At 43.7% G+C, this 23,861-nt stretch overlaps 1 protein-coding gene across 5 annotated transcripts in view; it reads left to right on the top strand.

The window, feature by feature from the left end:
- LOC141106305 (catenin delta-1-like) overlaps nt 1–23,861 on the top strand; it is a 403,119-nt gene that overhangs the window by 373,652 nt on the left and 5,606 nt on the right. For 3 of the 5 annotated variants that reach the window (XM_073596969.1, XM_073596971.1, XM_073596974.1), the window contains one exon: nt 437–518. The exons of the other annotated variants lie outside the window; for them this stretch is intronic. In XM_073596969.1, the coding sequence (XP_073453070.1) occupies nt 437–499 (63 nt within the window). In that variant the 3' untranslated portion in view covers nt 500–518. The remainder of the gene's footprint in view (nt 1–436; nt 519–23,861) is intronic. 5 annotated transcript variants of the gene reach the window in all.

Consider the following 23,861-nt stretch of genomic DNA (forward strand, 5'->3'; position numbering starts at 1 on the left):
AATTTACTCGGCGTAACATTATCTTTCACAATATAAAAAAAAATTGGCCCAACTGTTGTCTTGGTTTTTTATTCAAAAAAGTGTATTTTTTTCCAAAAAAAGTACGCTTGTAAGACCACTGCGCAAATACAGTGTGTCAAAGTATTGCAACAACAGCCATTTTATTCTCTAGGGTGTCTGAAAAAGAAAATGTTTGCGGGTTCTAAGTTAATTTTCTAGGGAACAAAAAACTGATTTTAACTTGTAAACCCCGAAGTGGTTAATTGCTTGCATGCCTTTGAACTGTGTCTGTTTGTAATTCAGTAAATACAGTGTAGAAAATATTAATGCAAACATTGTGCTGCTCAGTTAAAATATCAGACTGTGACCTCATCTGTGTTTTTCATTCATACTGTGTTGTGACTTTTCATCTCATCACTAACCCTCTCTGTCACAGGAGAGGTCTCTCAGTACTGGGGGATCTTTGGATCTTGGGGATGCTGAAGACCAACCAGTCTAATCATACATCTTTCACACGTGTATGTAAAGCCAACTCTTTTTCATTTGTTTTTCATTTAATTTTGTTTCAACTGTCATAGTTATGGCGTGTTCTTGGTGAAATTAATTTCCTTTTTCCTAAAGAGTAACACATCCAGGGCTCAATTCACTAAGTATTAGCGCATTCAATATTTAGGTCACGTGATTCATTCCAATGTAATATCCAATGCGCTAATTAAAAAGTCCATCGACTTTATGGTTCCTGTGGTAAATACCGCAAAACGAACAGACGCTAAATACCTCATAAAATGTTGTGATATGCATTAAAGATCAATTCATTTAAAAAATAACACATTCATAAATTCCTGGTCAAACCACTCGCTATTTAACAAATGTATTAATTGGAGGCATTTATATCTTTGTTTTACAGAAAAATAAAGTAGAACAGCGTAGGGTTGTACCCAAATATCAAAGCTTTTTGACAAAGATAACAGGGCCTGAACAGGCATATCAAATGTATTAAAGTAGAACTATATTCCCCCTCAGTCCAGCTATGCACTGTCCCTGAACTCCCTGCCAGCCATCTTTGAGTGGCTGGCTTCCGGGTCACGATTGCTGGCGCCACTTTCTTTGGCCATGCCAAGATGACATCACTATGTTTGGGTTCCGTCAGCTTCTGCATTGCAACTGTGGGCGCCGGGCTGTGGCTTCACAGCCGGGCACCCACTGCTCATGCGCGAGGGGCGCCGCATGCCGTGATTGGCCGCTCAGTCATCTGGGACCTGTAATGGGTCCCAGATGATTGAGAAGGGGGAGGGAGCAGAGCTGAGCCCTTCCTGTGCCGAGGGGAAGTGATGTCACCAGCCCAGGCACTGAAAGAGGCAGACTACGAGGGACCCCCTAGCAACAGGCATTTAGAGGTAAAAAAATTTCCAAATGTTTTTTTATTTTTTTTAGGCACATTCATGCATTTTTTTTTTTTTTTTTTTTTTTTTTTAGGGTGGAACACCACTTTAACAGCCAGTGACTCATTACTGCCCTGCTCATTCAGCTGTCAGCCGTGGATTCCCAGCTGTCAGGCAAATGTAAACAAAGGAGCATGGACAGTTTAACCACTTCCCGTCCAGTGTTCGTACGTCCTGTACCCACAGTTAATGCAGAGAAAGGCAAAGAAAAAAAAATTAAGCATGATCCAATTCGCCCCAGTGGGGGCAGAAAATACCTTTCTGATCCCCGGGAGGCACTCGAGTATTCCCTTGATCAACTATCCCTGGTGATATTTAATCTAAATATTTAGCTCTATTGTCTGCATTTAGGAATGCATCCATTTTTTTTTTTTTTTAAACAATCTACTGAGCTGGCAAGAACCTATTCTTGAGGGAGTCTTCTCTTCCTGACGTAAGGCGTGCCCCCTTGTCCTCTGTACTGACCTGAAAGTGAATTGCGCTACATCAGGTTTACTATATGAGCCACTTATGTATTTATACATGTTGCTTATATGCTCCTTTTAATCTCCTCTTCTCAAGCGGGAATACATTCAGTTCAGTTAATCTTTCCTCATTCCTGAGATCCTCCATGCCTCTTATAAGTTTGGTTGGCCTTCTCAACACTTTCACCAGTTATCTGATATCCTTTTTGTGAACTGGTGGCCAAAACTGAACTGCATATTCCAGATGAGGTCTTACTAATTTGTACAGGGGCAAAATTGTGTCTCTCTGCAGTCTGTACCTCGTTTAATACAAGAAAGTATTTTACTAGATTTAGAAACTGCAGCTTGACATTGCATGCTGTCATTAAATCTATGATCTACTAGAACACCCAAGTCCTTCTCTGCCATTGACTCCCCCAGCTGTTCTCCTCTTAGAATGTACAATGCATGCATGTTCCTAGCCCCCAAGTGTGTAACTCTACATTTATCAACATTAAACCTCATTTTCCACTTGGTTGTCCATTTAGTGCATTGACATCTGCTTGTAAGTTGGAGACATCCTGTAAGGATGTTATTTCACTGCATAGCTTGGTATCATCTGTAAACACTGAAATGGTACTTTTAATCTCAAACCCTATATCATTTATAAATATGTTAAAAAGTAAACATTAAACCTTGGGGTACACCACTAATAACCTTATACCATTCAGAGTCTGAATCATCCATCACTACTCTCTGAATACAGTTGTGATAGCAGTAAAGTTCAACAAAAATTTTAAAGTAAAAAAAAAAAAAAAAAACTTTTTACAAATGTAAAGCATGGTACTATAAAGTGTAAAAAATGTGCTAAATACCACAAAATAAAAATGTAATACATGCATTATTTGAAGAAATGTTTTTTATTTAATAACTTTTCTCTATCTTACATCACGGGACACAGAGCAACCATACTGACTATATGGGTTATACGCCACCTGCTGGGGGATAGACACTGGCAGATAGTCAAACAGGAAGTCCACCCCTATAGTGTCTGTAAGGTGGAATGGTCACTGATGTGACACATGTGCTCTTGGAGCATACTTGGATGTCTGGACGGTTCTATTTAGAATCATAGACTTCATTCAGATCCATTCGAAAAAGCTATCAGCCAAAATGGATGGTACCCAAGCCTCATTGGAAGGAGAGAAGACTCCTCAAGGTTTTTCCTGTAATGCAGCCTTATGGAGCTTGCCCCTGCGTAATTGAGCCCTGTGCAGTTTTTGTTCTGACCAAGGTGCTTTCCTGCAGGGTGCTATACAGGTCCAGGGGAGTGGACCCCCATATTAAGGGGGACCCAGTCCCTGAAGGTCTTTTATGACAAAGCTTGCCGTGATTGGGCTCCTGTTATGTTCAGAGTCCTGCAGCAGGAATGGCAAGTCTGCATTTTTGCAGTTTCTCTTTTAAAAAAAAAAAAAGAGAGAGATCTGTCTGTTCTCCCAGTGGCCACTGGGGGCAGTGTGCTGTTTAATCATGCTGTGTACTTAGTCGTGTGGGCTGCTGTTTCTCCCCCAGCCACTAGTGGACGCAGGCTCAGTATGGCCTATTTTTATATAGGCAGGAAGTGGAAGGGCGGCCATGTTGCAATGAGGTCGACCGCTTCAGCAGGGCCTCTTGAGACATAACACCAGCCCATGGATACTAGTGAAGTTTAAGTAATTACTATGGGAGAACTGTGTGGCCAGACAAGTCATGATTATATACTGCTTACTTACTGCTTAATCCGGGGGGCCTGTACAACTGAAAGTCGATACACCCCTAGCAGTGCACTTTAAAGTGTTGGGTCTCCAGAATACTGTGCATTTGGCACAAAAATAGTATGGGGCCTGGTGCAGTTGAACAGGTGCATACTTGCAAACTTCAGAATAATGTGCATTTGATCTGCAGGAGCTTACTTTTAGGCTGAAGCAGGAAAAGGCTGCATGGCATGCATATGTGCTAAACTAGTATGGGGCCAAGTGCAGTAGGCCAGGCTCAACATAGTATACATGCTTGCAAGCTTGTTACCTAAACGCATGCTTTAATAAACTCATGTTTTCCATAGATGTTGCATACATACATGTGGCATAAACACATGTTTGGAAGAACATGGACATCGGTGCACTTGAAGGAGTTGCGTCTCCAGAAAAGCATTCATTGGGTCTGCAGGAGCTTAGTTTTGGGCTCCCTTTTCATACTTGTGCGACTTGAAGGACGCGCATTTTGGCCGCAACTTTAATGCGATTTTGCAGCGACGTGAAGCAGTGTCTGTGTAATCTTGAGGTCTCTGCGACTTGAAGACGCATGTATGTAAAGGGTACTCGTTGGAAATCATGGGGTGTGACTTGTCAGGCAGCCTTCCAGTCCTAAGTCGCAGGACGGGTCGCACAGGTGTGGAAGAGGCCTTAGGCTGCATTGGATGCCTATGTATTTGGATAATCCTGACTATAACTAGTATGGGCCCAGGTGCAGTTGAGCAGGTTCAGCATAGTATACATGCTTGCTTACTTGCATAAAACACACGCCTGCATAGGCACATGTTTGCAGAGGGCCCCGCCCTGGGGCCCTTGCGTCCGACAAGCCAGCCGCACCCAGCATGCAGCCCCCCAAGGCTGACCGCGACTGCGTGGACGCGTGTTTCGTAGACGCAGGTTTTTGTAAGCATATGTTTGTATAGACGTGTGGGCATAAGTGTGTATGCATGTTGCATAGATATACGTGGATGCATGTTTGCATAAACACATGGTGCTTAGACATATGTTTGCATAGATGCGTGTTGTGTAATATATGTTGCATAAACACATTTCATAAACGCATGCTTGCTTATTCCGTAAAAGCATGTCTCCATGAGCACGTATTGCGTATGTGCGTGTTTGCATGGATACGTTCTTTCATGTTTTGCCTAAACGCATATTTGCTTAACCACCTCAATACAGTGCACTTACACCCCCTTCCTGCCCAGACCAATTTTCAGCTTTCAGCACTCTCACACTTACTCACAATTACTCAGTCATGCAACACTTTACCCATATGAAATTTGCGTCCTTTTTTTCACACAAATAGAGCATTCTTTTGGTGGTATTTAATCACTAATGGGTTTTTTTATTTTTTGTGCTAGAAATAAAAAAAGACCATACATTTTGTGAAAAAAAATGCTTTTCTTTGTTTCTGTCAAAAAATTTTGCTAATTAGTAATTTTTCTTCATAAATTTTGGCCAAAATGTATACTGCTACATATCTTTGGTAATAATAACCAAAATTAGTGTATATTATTTGGTCTTTGTGAAAGTTAGAGTCTACAAACTATGGTGCCAATCACTGAAAATCATCTGATCAGGCCTTCAGTACATCAGGTGAATCATTTCTTGAGACCCTAGCAAATCAGGAAAGTACAAATACCCCCCAAATGACCCCTTTTTAGAAAGTAGACATTCCAAGGTATTAAGTAATAGTATGGTGAGTTTTTTTAAGTTGTAATTTTTTCCCACAATTCTTTGCAAAATGAATATGTTGTGGTTTTTTTTTATTTTTTTTACAAAATTGGCATATTATCAGGTTATTTCTCACACACAGCATATGCATACAACAAATTACACCCCAAAATACATTCTGCTAATCTTCTCGAGTATGGCGATACCACATGTGTGAGACTTTTACACAGCCTGGCCACATACAGAGGCCCAACATTGAAGTAGTACCTTCAGGCGTTCTAGGAGCATAAATTACACCTCATTTCATTCCTACCTATCACCTTTTTGAAGGTCCTTGTGCAACAGGACAATGGAATTACCCACAAAATGACCCCATTTTGGAAAGCAAACACCCAACTTAATATTCTAGGTAGTCTGATGGGCTGGAGACAGGTACTCTGGTAACTTGATGAGCTGCAGATAGGTACTCGGGTACTCTAATGGGCTGGTGACAGGTACTCGGTTACTCTGATGGGCTGGTGACAGGTACTCGGTTACTCTGATGGGCTGGTGACAGGTACTCGGTTACTCTGATGGGCTGGTGACAGGTACTCGGTTACTCTGATGGGCTGGTGACAGGTACTCGGTTACGCTGATGGGCTGGTGACAGGTACTCGGGTACTCTGATGGGCTGGTGACAGGTACTCGGGTACTCTGATGGGCTGGTGACAGGTACTCGGGTACTCTGATGGGCTGGTGACAGGTACTCGGGTACTCTGATGGGCTGGTGACAGGTACTCGGGTACTCTGATGGGCTGGTGACAGGTACTCGGGTACTCTGATGGGCTGGTGACAGGTACTCGGGTACTCTGATGGGCTGGTGACAGGTACTCGGGTACTCTGATGGGCTGGTGACAGGTACTCGGGTACTCTGATGGGCTGGTGACAGGTACTCGGGTACTCTGATGGGCTGGTGACAGGTACTCGGGTACTCTGATGGGCTGGTGACAGGTACTCGGGTACTCTGATGGGCTGGTGACTGGTATTTGGGTACTCTGTAGGGTGGTGACAGGTACTCGGTACTCATGGACTGTGGCAGGTACTCATGAGGACTGTGGCAGGTACTCATGAGGACTGTGGCAGGTACTCATGAGGACTGTGGCAGGTACTCATGAGGACTGTGGCAGGTACTCATGAGGACTGTGGCAGGTACTTTGATGGGTTGTGACAGGTCCTCTTTATTGGGGTGGGGGCACTCAGTGTGATTGGTGTACACTGTAAGCGGTAACGAGATGTTACCGCAATCTCCTTCTCACACACGATCGGTGTGTGAGGAGGAGAACCCGGTAACGTCTCGTTACTGCTCTGTTTACATTTAGTGATCGCCTGTGAAAGGATCACAGCCGATCACGTGGTAAACAGCCGCCGGCCAATGGCTGTTTACCAGCGTCGGTGACAAGCAATGTTCCCGGGAACACGCTGACACCGACGTGCGCGTGAGCAGTTAAACACATACCTACATGCTTCCATAAACGCGTGCCTCCATTAAATGCACATTGATGAAACACATGCTGGCATGTTTTTTATTTGTACTTCATACATATATGCTTAGTTTGAACTACATACATATGTGCTTAGTTACATTAAACTGCATACATATGTGCTCAGTGACATTAAACTGCATACATATGTGCTTACTTGCATTAAACTGTATACATTCACTCCCTTGTTATCACTCGCCTTGACTATTGCACCTCCCTTCTCATTGGCCTACCTCTCCATAGGCTATCCCCTCTTCAGTCTATCATGAATGCTGCTGCCAGACTTATCTACCAACAGCTCAGTGTCTGCCAACCCTCTATTCCAATCCCTACACTGGCTCCCAATCACCCAGCGAATTACATTCAAAATACTAACCACAACATACAAAGCCATTCACGACTCTGCCCCGAGCTACATCACCAATCTAGTCTCCAAATATCACCCAAATCGACCTCTCCGCTCTTCTCAAGACCTCCTGCTTTCAAGCTCTCTCATCTCCTCCTCCCATGCTCCATCTCCAGGATTTCTCTAGAGCCTCTCCCATCCCCTGGAACTCGCTACCTCCATCTATCCGGCTATCCCCTACTCTTGCTACCTTCAGGCGATCCCTGAAAACTCTTCAGGAAAGCCTATCACGTCTCCAACTAATCTCCTACTACTTCCAACAGCTCATTCCCCACAGTTACAACCTTTTGTACCACCTGCCCCACCCTATTAGATTGTAAGCTCTTCTGAGCAGGACCCTCCTAATCCTCTTGTATTTTATTGTATTATAACTGTATTGTCTCCCTTTTATATTGTAAAGTGCTGCGTAAACTGTTGGCGCTATATAAATCAAATCCTGTATAATAATAATAATACATATGTGCTTAGTTGCCTACGACTACATACATATCTGTTTTTTTGCCTAGGACTACATACAAATGTGCTTATTGCCTTGAGCTGCATACATAGATCCATGAACAGCAAGAATGCTTGTATACCTGAATGTTTGCATACCTGGGTACCTGCATACTTATGGGGTATAGCAGTTGTATAGCGGTAGACCAACATTGTCTAGGCCTGCATTCTCGTGGAACTGCGTATTAGTTTGTCTAATACAGTCACTTTATTATGTATCTGTTAGACTAGCTAAATGACTTAGAAGGGTGAGGCAGGCACACCGCCCTCTGGTTCAGTGTTCTGGCAATGTTCACGTCTCCTGTTGGACCAATGGCATCAGGGTGATCTGAGCCACTGTGGCGCCTGATCTCAGATTAAGCCTGGTTAGTACTTGGATGGGAGAATGCCCAGGTTTCCCTCCTAAGTGAGGGAGGCATCTGAGGTTGCTGTGTTTGAGAGCATCTCAGACCATAAGATTTTAGAGCAGTCTCTGAGGTGGTTGCTCCTTCCCTAGTCGAGTCAGTCCTTGCCTTGCGTTGGGTCTTGGAGTAAAAGTTATGTGCTCATTATTGTAAAAAAAATTAACAAAACTGAATAGGAACATGAGGTATATCTTTAGATCTCAATCTGCTGGGCATCCTTCTGTTTCAGATAGGCTCGGTCTGTTAAGTGATGACCTCCTCTGCAAGAGTAGCGCGACCCATAATCATCAGGAAACACACAGCTTTATGTGCTGTGTTTCCAGCCTCATCAAAGATTTCTGTAATTGCAGTGGAAAGTCGTCTGTTTTCTTTTTTGTGACCATCCTTCAGGCTGGCCACAGCTTCTGAGGTTCACAAAGCTCCTAGCTCCGGTGCTGTACTTGCTAAAGACGCAGGGGGTGTCAATCTCAGTATACCTCAATAACCTTTCCTCAGGAAGCAGTTGGTCCAGACTTTTCTTCGATACATTTTGCAGTAGGAAGCCGTATCTAGGTCGAAGCACATTCCTTATGAACAGTCCTACTCCAGGTCTTGGAGAGGATCATTCTCTCTGTCTCGAACTTAAAGATCCAGGCATTGGATTGCCAGAGGGCTTTGTTCCCGGGATGTTGCATAACTAAAGATTGGTTGTTGATGGTTCGGAATCTAGAAAGGTTGAATTCCTCCTTTCAGGTATTGGAAGATAACCACTAATGCCAGTTTCTCCATTTGGTTTGCGGGTGGCTACAGTTCAGTGGATTTGGTCTCCACAGGAAAGTATACTGCCCATAAATATCTTGGAGCTTTTGGCCAGTACGCCTTGGTCTGGATTATGGTACAAACCAGTTGTAGGTTCTATCCAGGAAAACCTCTGCAGGGGGCATATACAGTATATCAACCATCAGGGCGGCACCAGGAGTTATGCGGCACAGGAAGGTGAACCACATTCTGTCTGGGACAGCACAAGGACTGTCTCTATCATCTGTGCATATTTCAGGTATAGAATAGTGGCAAGAGAAACTCTTCAGGTGAATCTACTAGATTACAAGTTCTACAACAAGTTGGGACAGGTTGTGTCCGGGACGAGGGTCCCACTGGCAATAGGGGGGTAGATGCACTGGTAACACCTTAGGGACCAGTTCTCCCTTATTTGGCGCTTCCTTCTGTTTCGACTTCTCCTGCATCTTTTGTGAAGGATCCGGCAGGTGGTAACACTGATAATAGTGTTAGCCAAATTAGCCCAGGAGGGCTTGGTACACCGACAGTCTTGCGGGGGTCGCTTCTTGAACACTCCCAGTCCAGCGGGACCTAATGGTCTTGAGTCCTGTATCTCAACACTGTTGAGCCCCTGGAAGCCAGCTTCAGGGAACTTCAATTACAGGACTTGAAAATATTTTTTGCCTGGGGTGAAGCCAGGAAGTGGCACCCGCAGAAATATGCAAGTGGGAGATTCTTTTCTTTCTCCAATCAGTAGGGGAAAGGAGATTGGCCTTAAGTACCGTTCAGGGTTCGTCCCTATACATTTACAGGGGCTGTTGTTTCTCGCTCCTTGATTCATACAGCGTGTAACGTAGACAGTCTCGCCTGTCAGGACATTCTTGTGTCCTTGGGACTTGAATTTGATCTTGACTGTCCTTGCAGAGCCCACTTTTTTAACCAATTGGGAGCTTCTGTTAGTCCCTTATCTCAGAAGGTGGTATATTTGATAGCTATTACTTCACTACGTGGAGTGTTAGAGTTTGCGGCCCTTTCATGCAAGGAGCCGTTTTTGGTCTCGCATCATGTTAAGGTGAAGTTGGATCCTCATACATTTTTTTTTTTTGCCTAGAGGGGTGTCTAGTTTTCACTTGAATCAAGACATTGTCTTGTTTTTCTTTCTGATCCTCAGTTGGCAGGAGTTAGATCACTGCATACTCTGGAGATAGTTCTGGTGGTCAGAATTACTTGATTTGTTGGTACAGGACAGGAATCCTGGTTTGTGCTGCCAGTAGAGCCCAGGATGGGCAGGAGGCATCCAAGTTAACTATTTTCATTTGGATTTGCCAGTTAACCACTTTAGCCCCGGACCATTATGCAGCCTAAGGACCAGAGGACTTTTTCCAATTTGGCACTGCGTTGCTTTAACTGCTAATTGCGCGGTCATGCAATGCTGTACCCAAACGAAATTTGCGTCCTTTTCTTCCCACAAATAGAGCTTTCTTTTGATGGTAATTGATCACCTCTGCGGTTTTTATTTTTTGCGCTATAAACGGAAAAAGACCGAAAATTTTGAAAAAAAAATGATATTTTCTACTTTTTGTTATAAAAAAAAATCCAATAAACTCAATTTTAGTCATACATTTAGGCCAAAATGTATTCTGTCTTTGGTAAAAAAAAATGTCAATAAGCGTATATATTTATTGGTTTGCGCAAAAGTTATAGCGTCTACAAACTAGGGTACATTTTCTGGAATTTACACAGCTTTTAGTTTGACTGCCTATGTCATTTCTTGAGGTGCTAAAATGGCAGGGCAGTACAAACCCCCCCCCCCAATTGACCCCATTTTGGAAAGTAGACACCCCAAGGAAATTGCTGAGAGGCATGTTGAATATTTATTTTTTTGTCCCAAGTGATTGAATAATGACAAAAAAAAAAAAATTTACAAAAAGTTGTCACTAAATGATATATTGCTCACACAGGCCATGGGCATATGTGGAATTGTACCCCAAAATACATTTAGCTGCTTCTCCTGAGTATGGGGATACCACATGTGTGGGACTTTTTGGGAGCCTAGCCGCGTACGGGGCCCAGAAAACCAATCACCGCCTTCAGGATTTCTAAGGGTGTAAATTTTTGATTTCACTCCTCACTACCTATCACAGTTTTGAAGGCCATAAATTGCCCAGATGGCACAAAACCCCCCCAAATGACCCTATTTTGGAAAGTAGACACCCCAAGTTATTTGCTGAGAGGCATGTTGAGTCCATGGAATATTTTATATTTTGACACAAGTTGCGGGAAAGTGACATTTTTTTTTTTTTTTTTGCACAAAGTTGTCACTAAATGATATATTGCTCACACAGGCCATGGGCATATGTGGAATTGCACCCCAAAATACATTTAGCTGCTTCTCTTCTCTCACAATATAAAATATTCCATGGACTCGACATGACTCTCAGCAAATAGCTTGGGGTGTCTACTTTCCAAAATGAGGTCATTTGGGGGGGGGGGTTTGAACTGTCCTGGCATTTTATGCACAACATTTAGAAGCTTATGTCACACATCACCCACTCTTCTAACCATTTGAAGACAAACCCCCTTCTGACACTTTTTGTTTACATGAAAATTTTTTTTTTTTTTTTTTTTTGCAAGAAAATTACTTTGAACCCCCAAACATATATTTTTTTAAAGCAAATGCCCTACAGATTAAAATGGTGGGTGTTTCATTTTTTTTTTCACACAGTATTTGCGCAGCGATTTTTCAAACGCATTTTTTGGGGAAAAAACACACTTTTAAAAAAATTTTTTTTTTTTTTTAAACTTCTTTTTATTGAGTTTTTTCAATAGAGTAGTGTACAACTGGGTGGGTCAACGTGACACCCTCCCAGTAAACTTTGGCCTCGCAGGGCCTAACATGTCTAAATCCTAACAGGTACAGTCTAAGCCTACCCCATACAACAGTTTGCTGTGTCTCCTCCGTGCATTTTTGCAAGCCTGGCCGGGGTATAATAACTTCTATGTAAAAACTTAAATTGTATCAATCTATCTCTTGCTGAAACTAAGTAGTTAAAAGGTTGTGTCCATAAATCATCCCATTCCTCCCCCTGTAGTTCTGGAACCTCTGTCTCCCAATTAGTTCTACATTTAAGAACTGCCTTAGGAGTAGTTTTGAAAAATTCTTTGTATGTTACTGAGAGAATTTTAGGTAAATCCTCCGCTGTCAACAGAGATTCAAGAGCCGAAGGCAGGGACTCCACCTTCAGCTCCCCGAATTGTTTTTGGAATGCATGCCTGATTTGGAGGAATCGGAAGAGGTAAGAATTCGGCAGGTCATGTCTGGCCTTGAGCTGTGAAAATGTCAAGTTCACCAAATGATGTGATGTCCTTGAGTGTTTTTATGCCTTTTACTGCCCATATCATTGGGTCCGGCAAACTGTAAAATTGTGGTAGTAAAGGATTCATCCATAATGGTGAGGACGGGGAGATACCTAGGTAACTAGGAGATGCTAATTTTACCGCCAATCCCCAAGCTCTAATTGTGGCTATCATTGTCTCTGTAAGTGGTAGGTCTGTTTTTGTGCCCCTAAATAAGTCCAGTCGTAGGCTTTCGTATGACCCAAGATGAGCCGCCTCTAAAACCGTAGCCGCGTCCCCATCGTCAGACAGTAGCCATCTGCGGGCAAACACCATTTGTCCTGCCAGATAGTACTTATGCCAGTCCGGTAACGCTAGTCCTCCCTGTGCACTTGGCTCCTGGAGAACCTTGAGACCCACCCGGGGAAGCTTAGGTGTCCACAGAAATGAAACTATCAAACTATATATGCGCTTGAAGTACGCCTTTGGTATCCAAACCGGGGCGTGTCTGAGAAAATACAGGATTACCGGTAAGATTTTCATTTTTATAAGGCATATTCTGCCTATCAAGGAAAGGGGTATTTTAGCCCAGCCCTGAAATTTTTGCTTAATTAGGGTTAGCAGTGGGAGCAAATTTAGATTGAAGTAATCCTGTACTTTCGCTGTTATTTTTACCCCGAGATATTTGAGTGTATCCACCCATTGCAGTTGAAGATTTGGGTCCGCCTCATCTTTTGCTTTGACGTCTATGGGCAATATGGATGACTTACTCCAGTTTACCTTGAGCCCTGAAAAGAGGGCGAATTTTTTTAGAATTTCTAAGACCGCTTTTAAGGAATTGACAGGGTCATTCAGAAACAGAAGCATGTCGTCGGCATATAAGGCCAACGTTTCGTGAATTGTTCCTACTCTAACCGCCTCTACACTACTCGAGGATCTCAGGGCAATAGCCACGGGTTCCATTACCAGGGCAAACAGAAATGGGGATAGTGGACACCCTTGTCTAGTACCTCTACCCACCTCAAAGAATGTAGAAACTGTAGATCCAAGTCTTATAGCTACCTTTTGGATTCTTGTAAAGCATATAAATCCATTTCCTGAAATTCAGACCAAATCCCGTAACTTCCAGCACCCTAAACATGAAGTTCCAATCGACCGAGTCAAATGCTTTTTCTATGTCTATGGATACTACAATCCTTGTTTCCGAGTCTGAGGGCGGTAGCTGCAAGTGAGTAAATAGTCTTTTCAAGTTTGTGTCTGTCGATTTACCTGGCATAAATCCCGTTTGGTCGATATTTACTATGGCCGGGATTACCGTCGCTAGTCTTGTCGCAAGAAGTCTGTGTTTAAAAGTGCTATTGGCTTGTAAGAGGCACAGTCCGTAGGGTCTTTCCCTGGCTTCAGCAACAGGATCATATATGCCTCTAGCATAGAGTTAGGAAGGGAAGAATTTTTGTGACAATACTCCAGTAGCCAATTAAGTCTGGACGCCAACTGTTCTACGTTATCCTTGTAAAAATCTATAGGGAACCCATCCGGCCCCGGAGCCTTGTTAGGCGGGAAAGCAAATATTGCTGCCTGTATTTCTTTAATTGTTATGTTTGCCTCTAATAATTGACAATCACTATCTGATAATCTCGGGATAGGTAGCCCCTCTAATAGCGCGTGCATCTCTTCAGCGTTATAGTTAGGGATTGGTGAGTATAGGGAGGAGAAGTCATCAATAAACTCCTGCATTATGGCGGTTGGTTCATTGACCAAAACACCCTGCTTGTTTTTAATGACCGGTATATGAGCAATGGGTGATTGGTCTGCCACTAGCATAGCCAGGAGCTTGCCATTCTTGCCCCCCTCTGCAAACACCCTATGTGCTGCCCTTGTCAAGTCTGAGCTAGTTAAACCCTTCACATGTAGAGATAATCGCCATCTCGCCTCTAGCAGAGCTTCATAGGAGGACCCATTGTTAGTCCTAGCATGAACCTCAGCACAATCCCTCTCACCCTGTTTTAAAGTTTCCATTTCCTCATTCTCATTTTACTCTTGCAGTTTTTATAGCTGATATGCATTCCCCCCTAGTTACTGCTTTGAAAGCATCCCACACCGTTGTTGGTTCAGCAGACTCTGAATTAACCACCCAGTATGACTTAGTAACTTCCTCTATCTGGGTTGCCACCTGCTCGTTTTGCAACCAGACGGCCGAGAGGCGCCATCCTCCCCCCCTGCCCCGGATGGTAGGGACAGAGCAAGAGAGAGAGGATTATGATCAGAAAGGCCTCCGGCCAGATATTCAATATTACCCACATATTGTAAGATTTTGTTATTACCAAAGGCTAGATCGATTCTCGCTGCCGACCCATGTGTCAACGACAGGTGAGAATAACATCTATCCGTCGGATGTTTCCATCTCCATAATTCTATTAGGCCCGCCGCAGAGGCCCATCCACACAGGTCCGCCGAACTCACCCTGCCCGGATTGGACGAGTCCAATGCAGCATCTAGTACCGCATTGAAGTCTCCCATCAGGAGCAGAGGGAGATGCAGAAACTGGGCCAATCGGGTCAACATGTCATATAGCATCTGGATCTGGAAAGGAGGAGGAATGTAAACATTTACCAGTAGTATCCTACTATAATACACATCCATTACCATTGCCACATAGCGGCCATTAGGGTCTGTTATAATTTGGTGTACGTTACACGGAATTGCCTTGCTAACCAGTACCGACACTCCTCTAGCAAAAGTGGAGTAGGTGGAGTGGAAAGCTTTTTGTATCCATGGTTTGCGGAGAGACATCACCTTGCCACCATCCAAGTGTGTCTCCTGTAAAAATACAATGTGCGGTTTTGATTGCCTTAGGTATTGGAACACCAAAGCCCTCTTAAACTTATTGTTTAGGCCTCTAACGTTCCAAGACACTATATGCAAATTATCCGTCCCTGTCATTGGAATGATAATAAAATTTGTTACCACATTTTAAAGAAAACTTCTCCCTCCTTTGCATTAAACACCAACTAGTTATGTAATCTATTCCACTTTTATCAATCTGAGCCGTGACAAGTTTGCTATACCCTCCCCCCCCTGCTATTATACCAGTGAGCAACCCCAACCGAACATAAAGAAGTCTGGCGTGTAGCTTTATCCCAAAAAACAAAAAATAACGTGGGCATCTGCCGCATACGACGAAAGTCTGACAGCTCTTCTACTGTACTCTTCTTCCTTCAAAACGCTCCGGGCAACATATTCTTTGGAGCCTGTAAACTTTAGAGGAATTAGGGGACTTAAATGAGAGTCCCTACAAGGGCCCTCCGCTCGCTATTGGGATTTGAGGGCGGGTATGATTGGAGTGATCTCCATTAGACACCCTTAAGGAGGACCACCCCACCCCTTTGTTGGTGAAATACTTCCCACCCAAAGGGCAAACAGGAACAAAAAGAAAAAAATAAAGAAATAGATTCGAAAAAAAGAATAAGAATGAAAATCAGCTTAATAAGTGTCAACACCACTTGAGGCGGAGACCTTCAGAAAGGTTGTCATAACTTCTGCCAAACTGCTCTAAAATTCTGGAGGCTGAAACCGGGATATTTCCTAACTCCCAGGCCCTGTAGTCATATGTTAACTCCTTCTGGTTGCGATGTTAATTCCAGGAGTGGTCATAAGTTCTCCATTTTTTTAGCTTCATGACGTATCTTCCTGGCGCTGGATCCGACACATGACCAATTGGCATACTTCCATCTCCAACAGCGGGAATGATTTTTAGCAAATAACAACCTTGCTTTCAAACAGTGGTGCCTTTAAAGAGGTTAAACTGCATCTGTCCACCCAGGTATCATTCTTTCTAATCACTGATTTTAGGAGAGTTCTTTGTCCATCCATTCAGATGCTTCAGCGGGATTATCAAAGAATCTCACATTGCCTTTGTACTGTATCCTGAGCCTGCTGGGATATAGCATGCTGTATTGCACCTCCTTCTCCCGTAAATGTTTGCGTACATCATTAAAGGAACGACACTGTTGTTGCGTGGCTGCAGAAAAGTCTATGAACAGCATTATCTTGGCATTTTCAAATTTTAATTCTTTGGCCTTCCTGGATTGCGTCAGGATCATGTCCCTATCTCTATAGTTTAGGAATCTCACCAGAAAGGGTCTTGGGAAGGCTCCTGGTGGTCTTTTTCCAGTGGGGACCCTGTGCGCTCTTTCCACTATATAAGTGGGGGGTAAATCTTCCAGCGAGAGGAGCTTTGCGAAGAACTCTTCAGCAAATAGCGCTGGCCTGTCCCCTTCTGCTCCCTCTGGCAGGCCAACCACCCTTACATTGTTTCTTCTTTGGCGGTCCTCAGCGTCATCTGCTCTGTGTTGCAGGGAGTTTACCAGGCCGCGGAGTTCAGCAAGCTGGTTGCTCTGAGTGTGGGATGTGTCTTCTTCCCCCCGGAAACCCTGTCCTCCACTGTGGTCAGGCGACCTCTAATTTTGTCAAGATCATGTCTAATCAATGTGCATTCAGAAGATAAGTGGTCAATTCTCCCCATTAATTCTGACTTACTAGCGCTGATGGCTTCCAGGATCGGTCTTGTGATCGCCTCCGCATCCACCACCACAGCCTGCTCCTCAACCCCCTCTGCATCAGCCAGCAGCTCCTCTGCGTCCTCTGCCTGTGCCATCTTGGTTGTGTGCTGGGCGCGCTGTTCAGGCTTCCGGGAAGACAAGATGGCTGGGGCGGAGCCTCTGTCCGTCCCCTTAGCGGAGCGAGTCTGGCGCTGCTCTGTATGGCCCTTCTGCTGCATTTTAGAGGCCGCGGAAGGCATCTCTGTGATCCTCTCACCTTCCCCCAGGTGCCAGTTCTGTTTTAGAACGGATCGAAATGCTCCAATATAGCGGATTGTGATCAGGATGGACGGAGCTCTGAAGAAAAGCTAGCTGCCTCGCTCACATCCGGCCACGCCCCCCACTTTTTTAAATTTTAATGCACTAAAACACACTATATTGCCCAAATGTTTGATGAAATAAAAAAGATGATCTTAGGCCGAGTACATGGATACCAAACATGACATGCTTTACAATTGCGCACAAACGTGCAGTGGCAACAAAATAAATACATTTTTAAAAGCCTTTAAAAGCTTTCACAGGTTACCACTTTAGATTTACAGAGGAGGTCTACTGCTAAAATTACTGCCCTCGATCTGACCTTCACGGTGATACCTCACATGCATGGTACAATTGCTGTTTACGTTTGACGACAGACCGCAGCTTGCGTTCGCCTTAGCGCGAGAGCAGGGGGCGACAGGGGTGCTTTTTTTTTTTTTCTTTTTTTTTATTATTATTTTTTTGCTTTTTTATCTTATTTTTAAACTGTTCCTTTCATTTTTTTTTTAAATCATTTTTATTGTTATCTCAGGGAATGTAAATATCCCCTATGATAGCAATAGGTAGTGACAGGTACTCTTTTTTTTTTTTTTTTTTTTTTTTTTTTTTTTTTTTTTTTTTAAATTGGGGTCTATTAGACCCTAGATCTCTCCTCTGCCCTTAAAGCATCTGACCACACCAAGATCGGTGTGATAAAATGCTTTCCCAATGGCGCTGTTTACATCCGGCGAAATCTAAGTCATGAAATGCTCATAGCTTCCGGTTTCTTAGGCCATAGAGATGTTTGGAGCCACTCTGGTCTCTGATCAGCTCTATGGTCAGCTGGCTGAATCACCGGCTGCATTCTCAGGTTCCCTGTTGAGACAGGAGAGCCAGAGAAAAACACGGAAGACGGGTGGCGCCCTCCCACGGCTTGTAAAAGCAGTCTAGAGGCTAATTAGCCGCTAGGATTGCTTTTACATTAAAGCCGACCGCTGGCTGAAAAGAATGATACCAAGATGATACCTAAACCTTCAGGCATAATTCTGGTATAACCACTCAGTCGTGAACCTGAAGACAAAAAAATGGTTAACAATAAAACACAGTAAACGGTAAAGTATAAAAAATTGCAAACATAATAAAACATAATAACAATAAAACATTGCAGAATAGAATACAGTAAAAAAGAGCAGAACAATAGAGAGAGAGAATAGAGAGAGAGAGAACAATAAAACAACGATTTTTTTTTTATTTTATGTATTTTTTTTTTTTTTACACTTTTTTTGTAACTAGCTTTTATAACTGTAACCGGTTCCAGGTTCGGGTCTCTCAAAATGCGATGGCATTATGGGAGACCCTGTGAAAGTGTGCCTAGTCTGTGCATTGCTGTACCCTACGCTAATACTCAACTAGTGAATGGTAGCGTTCACCAATGCAAAAACCAGGATTGTCAGGACAGGAGGGACAATAATAGCGGGTGTCACGCCTATATCCACGCTTGCTGCAGACACAACATCTTTTTTGGGGGGGTTCGTTGGGTAGGGGTACTCGGGAGGACATAAAGAAAATGCCTCTCATGCAGCCGACTGCATTTGGTTAGGGATGTGAATGGGGGAAGTACGGGCGCTGCAGAAGTGGTGGGTTCCCAATTAGGATTGGCGAATGCAGCAGGAAGGGCATTATGGGCACGACGGGCCTGTTTGTCTTTGTCTTCTTCTTGGTGGCATCGGGACACTACTTGTGCTTGCCACCTCACCAGCTTGAACTGCACTTATGGGAGTCGCCACGTCACCAAGTGTTACTGCAGTGCTGGTTTGACTACGACCGGGGTGTACTAGGCCGCTGGCGCTTGCCAGTTCACCAAAACGCTACCAAAAAAACTGTTAGCGATCGCAGGGATCAGGCCTGACTCTGCGAATGCTGCAGTTATGTGTTTAGTGTTTTGTAAGTGACAGTGATCGATCGATACTGCACTTGGCTGGGCAGGGCCGGGCGGAGGGGCAAAACGCAGGTGCTAGCAGGTATCTGGGCTGATCCCGCTAACACTGCGTTTTTGGGAACCCTAAACTGCTGGGGACGCTAGTCTAGATCTGATCGGATCAGATATTGATCCGTTCAGATACTATACCACTAAGGGAGGCGTATGCTGCATGCGTGGGTGTTAGCAGTACTGGCGCTAATCTGATGCTGCCTGGGGCGGCGCATATCACCGCCAGGCGATCAGGGGGCTAAACCTTTATTCGGTAATAAATGCCGGGTGCCCTGACACTATAAAAAATAAACGAACTAACCAGCGTCACCCGTAACAGTTATACGGTGATCAGTGGTGAAAGGGTTAACTAGGGGGCAATCAAGGGGTTGAAACATTTATTAGGTAGTATATGGGGGTCCCTGTCGCTATAAAACGCTGACAGCGAACCTAAATATTTACCTCCCTAACTAGCGTCACCAGTGACACTAATACAGAGATCAGAAAAATGATCGCTTAGCGACACTGGTGACAGGGGGTGATCAAGGGGTTAAAACTTTATTGGGGGGGTTAGGGGGGTACCCTAGACCTAAAGGGGGCTAATAGTAACTGCCCTAACACAGTAACTGTCACAAACTGACACCATGCAGTAATCAGAAAAAGAAAAAAAAAAAACTGCTTGGTGTCAGTGTGACAGGGCGGGGGGGAGGGGTGATCGGGGGGTAAAGGGGGGTTTTTGTGTGCCTGGCATGTTCTACTGTGTGTGTGTGTGTAGTGTTTGTGCACTCACATTGCAGTCTTCTCTCCTCGGCGCCGGAACGGAAAATACCGAGCCGAGGAGAGATGACATCATTTCCTTTGCTGCTGTTTAGCATACAGCAGCAGAGGAATGATTCTATTGGCCGGTGGCGATCGCGAGGGGGGGGGGCACGAATGGATGGTCTCCCCCTCATCTCCGATCGCCGCTGTACAATAGCCGACCGCCTCGTATATGTACATGATTCTGCCTGTCCGTGCCACCTTGCCGACGTACATCGGCGTGAGGCGGTCGTCAAGTGGTTAATTATTCAAGCCTATGGCTTGAAAGGGCAAGGTTCCCCACCCCTTTTTTTTTTTGGTAAAAGCACTCGCTACCAGGTGTGTGGGGGCATCTTGGGCCATCCGGTGTCGGCGGCTCAGGATTTAAGGCCATTACATGGTCTTTTGTTCATACATTCACAGAATTTTACCAGATTGATATCAAAGCCACAGAGGATACTGCTTTGGCCACAGTATGCTCTGGGAGGCAGAAGGAGTCCTCAGGTGGCAGTTTCTGTGATTGTCTCCCTCCCCTCAAGTGCATTGCTTTAGGACATCCCATATAGTCATTATTATGGTTGCTCTGTGTCCTGTGATGTACGATAAAGAAAATAGGATTTTTTCATCATACTTACCTGTAAAATCCTTTTCTTGGAGTACATTGCACAGAATTTCCTCCCACCTTTTTTGGGATAGTCATTGCTTTGCTACAAAACTGAGGTCCTTCTTGTGTAGGAGGGGTTATATAGGGGTGGACTTCCTGTTTGACTATCTGCCAGTGTCCATCCACCAGTAGGTGGCGTATAACCCTTATTGTTGTCATTATGGTTGCTCTGTGTCCCGTGATGTACTCCAAGAAAAGGATTTTACAGGTAAGTATGACGAAGAAATCCCATTTTTGGGGAAATAAAAACGCATGCTTTTCTATTAGTGCTAATGTTGCTGTGCTAATTTTGGTTTAGTAAATTGAGCCTCCAGTGGTTACTGACTGTTTTGTTCCAACTTAATAGTGGCTTTATTATATTCCTTTATTTGCTTTTTCCAGGTACTTTTTTTTTTCCCCATTCTTTAATCGTGCAAGTACAGTTATATCTGCAGTTAAGATATCTAGGGACCTTTTTCAATTATTTATTGCAGGCATCTATATAGTGCTTGCGCTTTTACGGTGTGCTTTACATAGTATATGTTCACATTAGTGCCTAATCGCACACTTCCGATTCATCACTTTTTCTTATTTGTCTTTATAATTTTGCTTCAGCTTTTAGAAGAGTGGTGTGTGGAGCATCATTTTTGCAGAGTATCGGAAAAGCTTTCAGGGGTTTTGAACAACTGCGTTAAAGTCTTTAACCCTCAGGCATGTGGATAGGAAGTGATTCATAGCTAAATTACTGAATTAGAGCTCCAAGCTTACTGTGGTGTTCTGGATTTTACTATCTACTAGCTCTCTATATGTTGTCTGACAATTTGTGCTCCACATGCACTTCAGTGTCCCCTGTACACATCCTGCAGTGACCATCTTTGACGTGGTTTCTTGCAACTACCATGTTCGTGAGCACTCAGATCTCCTCAGCAGTCATGGGGAAGGACTAGCCCTCCAGTGTGGCAAGGAGAGCCTGCAAGGAGACTTGCTGATAAAATTTACTTTGTCTGCAGACATTAGTCTTATCTGCAACTAACTACATAAATTCTGTTTGCGCCTGATGGGGGGCAGAGGAGTGGATCTCCCAGGTACAGGACACCATTCGATCAGATTCCCTCAAGCTGCATGCTGTAGAGAGGCAAGTAAAGGACCTCCAGAAAAAATCAATTCACCCCAAGAACCTGAAATTGTTGAGGCTACCAGAAAGAGAGCCCAGGCCAGCCAAATTTGGGGAAACCTTTTTAACTAACCTGGGCTCCCAGAATCTGCCACCCATGTTCATGGATGAGTGGGTACACTGCACCCCCCCCACTCCCATGCCGGAGGCACCACCACGGCCATTTCTTCTTTGCATGCTGCTCATTTACAGAGATGGTGACATGTTGCTGCTGACTGAAATTACAGATTCATCCTAGTAACATCTGCCATGTGTAATTGCAGCTCTCTCCTTGCAGACATCAACCTGTCAAAATTTTAGCAGCACTCAGGGATCTTACAGTGGATATTAAGTCTACACACCCCTGTTAAAACGTCAGGTTTCTGTGATGTAAAAAACTTTTTCCACCTTTAATGTGACCTATACACTACAACTCAATTGAAAAACAAACTGAAATCTTTTAGGGGGGGGGGGTAAGAATAAATAAGTGTGCACACCCTCTTATAACTGGGGATGTAGAATTAAGCAATCACAGTCAAATTCATGTTAAATAGGAGTCAGCACACACAAGTGCCTCTTATTAATCCCAAATGAAGTTCAGCTATTCTAGTAGGTCTTTCCTGACATGTTCCTAGTCCCATCCTACAGCAAAAGCCATGGTCTGCAGAGAGCTTCCAGAGCATCACAGGGATCTCATTGGTAAAAGGTATGAGTCAGGAGAAGGGTACAAAAGAATTTCCCAAGGCATTAGATATACCATGGAACACAGAGAAGACCGTCATCATCAAGTGGAGAAAATATGGCACAGTGACATTACCTAGAACTGGACATCCCTCCAAAATTGACAAGAAGAAGAAAACTGGTCAGGGAGGCAGCTAAGAAGCCTACAGCAACATTAAAGGAGTTGCAGAAATATCTGGCAAGTACTGGCTGTGTGGTACGTGTGACAACAATCTCCCATATTGTATTCGTCATATGTCTGGGCTAATGGGGTACAGTGGCAAGAGAAAAGCCTTTTCTTACAAAGAAAAACATCCAAGCCTCCCAAAAGCATGTGGGAAAATGTGTTATGGTCTGATGAAACCAAGGTTGAACTTTTTGGCCATAATTCCAAAAGATAAGTTTAGTGCAAAAACACTGCACATCACTAAAAGAATGCTGGTGGCAGCATAATGCTTTGTGGCTGTTTTTCTTCATCTGGAGCAGGGGCCTTAGTCAAGGTAGAGGGAATTATGAACAGTTCCAAATACCAGTCAATATTGGCACCAAACCTTCAGGCTTCTGCTAGAAAGCTGAACATGAAGTGAACTTCATCTTTTAGCATGACAACGACCCAAAGCATGCATCCAAATCCACAAAGGAATGGCTTCACTAGAAGATTAAAGTTTTGGAATGGCCCGGCCAATCTGTGGGGTGATCTGAAGAGTGCACAGGTGATGCCCTTGCAATCCGAGAGATTTGGAGTGTTTTTTTCAAAGAGTGGGCAAATATTGAGTCAAGATGTGCTGTGCTAATAACTCCTACCCAAAAAGACTGAGTGCTGTAATGAAATCACAAGGTGCTTTATCAAAGTGTTAGTTTAAGGGTGTGCACACTTGTACAACCATATTTAATTTTTTTATTTTTACTTCCCTCCACCTAAAAGATTTCAATTTGTTGTTCAACTGAGTTGTACAATTTATAGATCACATTTATATAAAAAAAAACTGACATTTTAACGGGTGTGTAGACTTTTTATATCCACTGTACCTGTAAATGCATCAAGCCCTTGACAACGTGGTCATGGAATTATCTACAATACCTGTCAAATTCAACACACTCCCTCCCTTTGGAGTTCTGCTATATTTCTAACACTAGTTATTTTTTCTTTTTGGACAATTTGGTTTTTTTTGCCTATTTTGTAAACCATTTCTGGTTTTCAGTTTTTTCTGGGACTCCACCACATAAGCCTGTGGTTGGGGGATCTCTTCCTTCTTTTTTTTTTTTTTTATTTATTATTATTATACAGTATTTATATAGCGCCAACAGTTTATGCAGCGCTTTACAACTCGAGGGTAGACAGTACAAATACAATACACTTTACCACAGTAGGAATCAGAGGCCCTGCTCCTTAAGGGCTTACAATCTACTTCAGGCATTCCCCACAGCAAATCATTTATTCACTGCAATCAACTTGTAGCTTTTGTTTAAG

This window comes from Aquarana catesbeiana, linkage group LG08 (assembly GCF_042186555.1).
Source record: "Aquarana catesbeiana isolate 2022-GZ linkage group LG08, ASM4218655v1, whole genome shotgun sequence".
In the NCBI taxonomy this organism is placed as follows: domain Eukaryota; kingdom Metazoa; phylum Chordata; class Amphibia; order Anura; family Ranidae; genus Aquarana; species Aquarana catesbeiana.